The 6,057-nt window shown below is 43.2% G+C and overlaps 1 protein-coding gene across 1 annotated transcript; it reads right to left on the reverse strand.

The window, feature by feature from the left end:
* Positions 1-498: 498 nt before the first annotated feature.
* MRPS30 (mitochondrial ribosomal protein S30) lies at positions 499-5,729 on the reverse strand. Its single transcript, XM_005241972.4, has 5 exons — positions 4,871-5,729; positions 4,483-4,628; positions 3,293-3,395; positions 2,609-2,785; positions 499-1,202 (listed from the first exon to the last, which is right to left on the reverse strand). Exons 1-5 carry the CDS (start codon positions 5,712-5,714, stop codon positions 934-936), a joined length of 1,539 nt encoding a protein of 512 aa, XP_005242029.3. The 5' UTR covers positions 5,715-5,729; the 3' UTR covers positions 499-933.
* Positions 5,730-6,057: the final 328 nt, after the last annotated feature.

Below are 6,057 nucleotides of genomic sequence, written 5' to 3' on the forward strand. Positions count from 1 at the left end.
AAGCTTTTCAACAAGTGTTAACGTGACTCAGTACTCTCTCTTTAAAAGCAAACTACTTGACTCTTAACAAGAACCCTGGAAAATTCCAAAAAGGTCAGTCACAGTGTACAGAACTATGCAAAGTTCTAGGCATATTTAATTACCTCAAAACCAGATATACATCATTGATAAGCAAATATTCCTAAACAGTCCTTACATGTTCTATCTAATCAGAGATCCTAGTCATGGGCTGGGCTCAGCTGTGATATACTGAAAACAGCCATAAGACATCCAAGTATCAGCAATGAAAACATCAAGATGTCTATGGCAGAAATCAAGGTCCCAAGCTAAAGGGAAAACTATAGACTCCAAAGGTATTGGAGAATTCTCTCTGTGGGTCCTGAGGTGACAGCTAAAAAACGTATATGCATTTTCACAATGGAATCTTTAGAAGAGGGTTGATCATGTTTATACTATTGCTCAATAACTGTCTAAAATATGTAATTACACTGTCAGTCATTCACTTTTAAGAAACACTTTTTATTGGAATAAGTAAGCATTTAAGACAACCGATTTCAGACACAAAATTAATTTTTCACTGCTGCTGAATATCAAGACAGCAGTTACCCAGCAACATAATCAGATGGTCATATGGATTCATACTTTGCTGTGATAGTTCAACATAGAGCTATAGATCCACTAAAAGAACGTATTCACTTGACTCTGAATTAGTGCAATACGCTTTAAAGTAAATATACGAAAGATATTAAGGTATTCTAAACATCTATTTTTCAGTGTACAGTATCATACATTTAAAATTAGGCCCAAATATCAATAAAGATGTATATAGTTGTTTGCTAGACAAATACTTGATTTAGAACAAGGCATTTTCTAGCCCATACTTCATGGAGTTACAATGAAGTTCAGGCACATCAACAGGAATACTTTAATGATTTACAACTCTCTTGGTCTGTTTAACAGAAAACGAACCAAATTAAATAGAACTTCATCATTAAAGCCTTTCACACTACCATCTTCCACAACATCATACAATGGCTTACTGTCTGTACCCCAACAGATATTCTTCCGAGGGTTATTTTGAATAGTTTCTGCTGTTAGTGCTAAAGTATTTAGTTGGTAACAAAAAAAGGCGAAGTATTTTCCATCAGTCACTACTGCCTGTGATACAAAAGGACGGGTCACATCTGCTTCACTCCAGAACCCTACAAAATAAGGAAACAGCACTAGTTACATAGGACTCAAAACTCCTACCAGCATACACATCTAAAACCCCAATCCCGATATATAGAAAAATATTAGGAATTGCAGCAGCCGCTAACTAGGAGAAAAATTTAGCAACACAAGCACTCTTCACACAGACTAACTAAAACATAACAGTTAAGGGTATTTCCAAGATCAGCGACAGCGGCACATCTGCATTCATTGGTAAAAGCCCTGCACTGATGAACCAAGAGGCTTTTCAAAATTACTTAAGTTATTAATGCATCCAAGACCTGCAACTGATTTGAGGGGAAATGTCTTAAAACTATTCCGTGCTTCTCACAGGCCAGTGAACTTCTGTTTCATGACAGAAGCATGCATATGTTATGTAAGCATAACTGATGACAGTAACCAGCCAGATAATACCAAGACCACTACTACGTCAGTAAGAATTAATGCTTCAAGCAACCCCCGCTGAGCATCAATACTCCTTCTACAATATTTTCTTTACATACTTATGTGTGTGTGCTGGCACACACATTAATATTCTTAAAAGATATCTGGTATTATAAGCAATGAGCATCACCAGAAACTGTTACAGAACCAAGAACAAACTTTGTAATTTGAATCAGGCTGTCCTTATAATTCGTGCTTACAACTGTGACCAGCTTTGAAACCAAGACATACTTGACTTCAGCATTTTATGTCCACAAAAAAGTCAAACTTTCTAACATAACATTATCAAAAAGATTTGATGCAGAGCCAGCAATACACATCACAGTCAAAGGAGTTTCTTCCATGTGTTGTTTCACAAGCGAAGTACACACCATCAGCTATCTTCCAGTAACACTAGATAATTACATTTACATGAACAAGCAGAAGACTGATTTGATCTATCCATCCAGGTCTTCTGGAATTTATAGACAAACATAGGCATAAAATCCTAATGTAGGGCTGATGACATTTTTCTTTCACCGATTTTAGTTTCATAGAATTGACACTTCTGAAACAAGGGGCTAAGCAACAATTGTTTCAGAAAAACACACCAAACTGCTATGTACCACCTTTCCCCATAACATAACTTGCTTGCGTAACAAGCAAGTAAATGCAGCATTGAGGTTTTTACACAGACTTAGCATTATATATGAAAAAATATTTTGCTGCATAATTAATTCTCCTTGAGTCAAAGTACCCGAAGACAAAGTCTTAACAGGGAATTACGAAGTTTTACTAGGGAGCTACCCTTGTATAAGGTCTGCTTCATTCATTGGTTCAATTAATTTTCCAAATACCTACTCAAAGCATGGCTTTCAGAAGGAAAAGCATGGGAAAAAGGTGGTGGTGGGAAAAGTCAGAAGAACTTTACAGCAGGTACTCATCACCAGGAAGAATTTTTCGACTGTCTCACCTTGATACATTGCTTGTGCTGCTGTCCAGGCAAAGAGACTTGCAATACCATTAGCTCGATAAAGAACTTCAATCTGGTCCTCAAGATTTGCTCTTATAAACCTCTGTCGTTTTAGTTTATCAGGAATAAGATGAAACTGTGTATGTCCGTAACAGCATGGATCTGCTACCTTTGATCCTGTGTTCCCCAAAACAAAAAAAACTAAGTCAGAGAACACTATTATGCATACAAACATCTATTCCCTATCAGACTACAAACAACAGAAGATTAGAACCTCTACTATAGATCTGTATAAATGCTGAGATTTCTCCATTTCTGAGTGAGACTGGGGGGCTTGCCCAACTCCAGAAGGCAAGAGTTCACATACTGAAATGTCTCTGAGGAGATGTATCAAAATTCAAAGCCAGTTTTCTGCCAACCAACCCAACTCCTTCAGGCAAAACTGGACACAGTAGCATACACACAGGAGGATGCTACTCTCCCTTGTCTCACTGACATGGAATTCCAACAGAGATTTATATTATATATATATTTTTATCATTTATATAGTACAATTATATATAAAAATATACAAACATTTTTTCTCTTGATGGGAGGAGAAAGGTTGGGGTGGTGGCATTTGTTCTGAGGTTCAGTTTTTCATGAAAAAAATGTGGTTAACATTTCATGACTAGAAACTCTTACCTATAAATACCTTGTTTTCATACTGCCTTTTGAACAACGGCAGTTTGGATGGTTTGTGATCAATAACAGGAACATCTCCGAGATCTGACTCCAATGGTACAATCTTGAAGGAAGCAGAAGAAAGAAAAGGCATGATGTAAGTCATGTTTCTGACATCAGGCTTCACACAATATGCCACTTTCTGGTCAGGGAGTAGAAGGTGCAAGTCTTGCTTACATACACCAGATATACACAACTTTAAATCGTTTTTTGCAACAGAACTTCTTGTCTTGTGACAAGTGCCAGTACATGCAGAAAATCCAGACATCAATATAAGATTCAATATATAAAAAACATTGCGTGAAATGGTGCTAATAAAGCTGCCAATTGGTACTACCTTCAAAACCAGAATCCTCTTCTGCAGAAAATACGAGAAAACATTTCTAGTAGCAACAAATGAACTTGAAATACCAGAGTGAGTTCACAGGTAATCAGTGTTTTGCACTATGTAACATTGTTAATTGCCTAGACATTCTTCCAAAATGCTAAGGCTTGTTACATCTGACAGTACTAAGCTCAGAAAACTGTATACTTAAGGTCACAAGAAATGTTCAGCATTTACAGAAATTGGAGCAGTTTTCTGTCTGTGGTGGAACCTGGGCAACAGAAATTGCCCAGTTCAGGCAACACAATTACCACAGGCTACACAATTACTACTGTAGAAACCTACAGGAAAAAGACTAGAAGACTGAATCAGCTTCCAAAAAAACAGAGCATTTGAGCAAATAACTGTTAAGCAGTAGTAACAGGTAACTAGCTCATATTCAGATTATACATGCTCTCTCTTACTCAGTTTCTTCTCCATTTGTCTCATCTTACTCTCCTCCACTAAGAGGGTTTTACAACACATTTATTTTCACCCTTGCTTACAAGCATAAAATAAGTTAAAAGCTCCATTTAATTAAGCGCAACAACATGCATTTTACCTAGAGGATAAAGATGACCAACTTGAAGTTCAGAAGACTCTCTCAGTACTTACAAAGTAGCTACCACAACAAGACAGTAAAGGCACTGAAACCTGAAAAATGCACAGGTGTGCTACATGTCTGTTTAACATGGTCCTCCATGTACCATCTAGTGCATGGTTCAGTACTTGTCAGAAATGTAAATGAAAACACATGTAATTAACTTGCTGTTGAAAATATCCACACCTCTGGAAGCTGCTTTGGTACACGGATCTGGAGGTGCGGGTTATCATCTATCTGAAATCGCACAGGATCAACTCTACCCTTTCGATATCCACGGACAACAACTTCCTCACCACGATGCCAGTAATAATTAACTTCAGGTTTCAGATCTGAAACAGAACAGATGGATAGACAGAAACAGAATTCACCCCTTTGCACTTAAAACCCTCCCGATTCCTCTCCTGTATCTGCGGTAAAACATAAAAATCAATGTCTACTTGCACCATAGGGGACAACGGAGATGAGAATTACTAGTCATGGTCTGAACAACTCCACAACACTCCTGCAGGGTTCACGGACAGTCCCCGCGGCCCAGGGGCTACCCCTTCCCTCTCCCACCCCAGTTTCGCACCCAGGGAGGAAGCGGCCAGCAGCGGGTTGCGAGTGGACAGGAAAGCGGCGAGGGTGGAAACGAGCTGCGTGAGGAAGGGGCCGGGAGTATGATCCTGATCGCGGTAGAGGAACGGCCGCTCCTTATGCTGGTAGAAGCTCTCCTGCAGGAGGGCATCGCAGACGAGGGAGCGCAGCTCGCCCACATCCAGGTACGGCGCCCTGGCTCCCACCGCGGGCTCCGGAGCCTTCACGGCCTCTGGTGCCTCCGTTCCCGGCTCCGGAGCTTTAGCGGCCTCAGGTGCCGCACCCGCCGGTGTCTTCGCGGCCTCCGGCGCCGCTGCTCCCGGGGCTTTGGCGGCTGCCGACGCCGCTCTCGGGGGCAGCCCCGGCACGAACACGGTGTTGGTGAAGCTTCTGTACCAGCGGTCGGCGTTGAGGGCGAAGGTCTGCGGGTAAACCATGTACTTGGGCCGCTGCAGCTTCCCGTAGAGCTGCAGCTTCTCCTCGATCGACGCCGCCGCGTGCACCTGCTGATTGAAATGCTCCAGGCGCCGCCGCTTGGCCGCTTTGCTTTTGGCCGTGGCGGAAGCCACTATGGGCGGGTAGAGCGAGTCGGGGGGCTGCGGTGGGACGGGGGGCTCCGCCTGCGAGAACCAGCACCGGCCGTGCCACAGCAGCAACCGCCGCCCCTTGAACGCCGCCATTTCGCAGCGCCGAGAGAGAGCGGAAAGGGCGGGGTTCGGCGGCCGGGAAAGCTGATTGGCCGCGAGGGACCACGTGCACGAGCCAGCCTTCCAACCGGCAAGCTCCTGCCGGGGCGCGAGCGCGGGCGCTGCCGGAACAGAAAGGCCCCACCCCTTCATGTTCCGGCAACGCGATCCATGTTCTGCGCATGTGCTGTAGGCGCCTCGCCGGGACGGGGACTACAGCTCCCAGCATGCTCAGCGGGGGGCGGCCCTTGCCGGGTTCCCTCAGCGAGGGCGGTGGCAAGAAACCTTCGCCGCTGGCGTTCGAGGAAAGGTGTTTGCGTCGGCTTTTTCCGTGCTCAACCTCAGGCGATAATTAACCGCCGCTGCTTTGAAAGACCACGCGCTGACTCTAAATGACCCTGATAATGCTCCCTGAAATAAATAGATTGAAATCTTTTCTGTACAGAACCCCTACGAAGTATTTTGTACAAACCATGAACTGTGGCAGAAGTAAGAG

The sequence above is a fragment of the Falco peregrinus genome, chromosome Z (genome assembly GCF_023634155.1).
Source record: "Falco peregrinus isolate bFalPer1 chromosome Z, bFalPer1.pri, whole genome shotgun sequence".
Lineage (NCBI taxonomy): Eukaryota > Metazoa > Chordata > Aves > Falconiformes > Falconidae > Falco > Falco peregrinus.